The 204-nt window shown below is 62.7% G+C and overlaps 1 protein-coding gene across 1 annotated transcript in view; it reads left to right on the top strand.

Moving 5' to 3' along the window:
- Positions 1 to 204, top strand: part of ETH_00037365 (uncharacterized protein) — a gene marked incomplete at both ends in the record, with an annotated part of 3,832 nt that overhangs the window by 1,289 nt on the left and 2,339 nt on the right. The window contains 2 exons of the mRNA XM_013375966.1: positions 3 to 121; positions 177 to 204. Coding sequence (XP_013231420.1) covers positions 3 to 121; positions 177 to 204 — 147 coding nt within the window. The remainder of the gene's footprint in view (positions 1 to 2; positions 122 to 176) is intronic.

Raw genomic sequence — 204 nt, 5'->3', positions numbered from 1 at the left:
GCGCGCGGGCGCGGCCCCCACCCGCACCCGCTGCAGCTGCAGCAGCAGCAGCAGCAGCAGCAGCAGGGGCTTCTGTCCCCACATTGTTGTCTTGTGGAATCATGCTTATCTTTCTCTCATGGTGCTGCTGCAGCTGGCCAGCAGGCCAGAGCTTGTTGCTGAGCTGCTGGCAGCAGAAGACTTTGCTGCTGTCTCTGGCCAGGA

The sequence above is a fragment of the Eimeria tenella genome, genomic scaffold (genome assembly GCF_000499545.2).
Source record: "Eimeria tenella Houghton genomic scaffold, Eth_scaff3034, whole genome shotgun sequence".
NCBI lineage: Eukaryota > Apicomplexa > Conoidasida > Eucoccidiorida > Eimeriidae > Eimeria > Eimeria tenella.
Note: the sequence above shows the minus strand (reverse complement) of the source record. Positions and strands in the feature narration are given on the sequence as shown.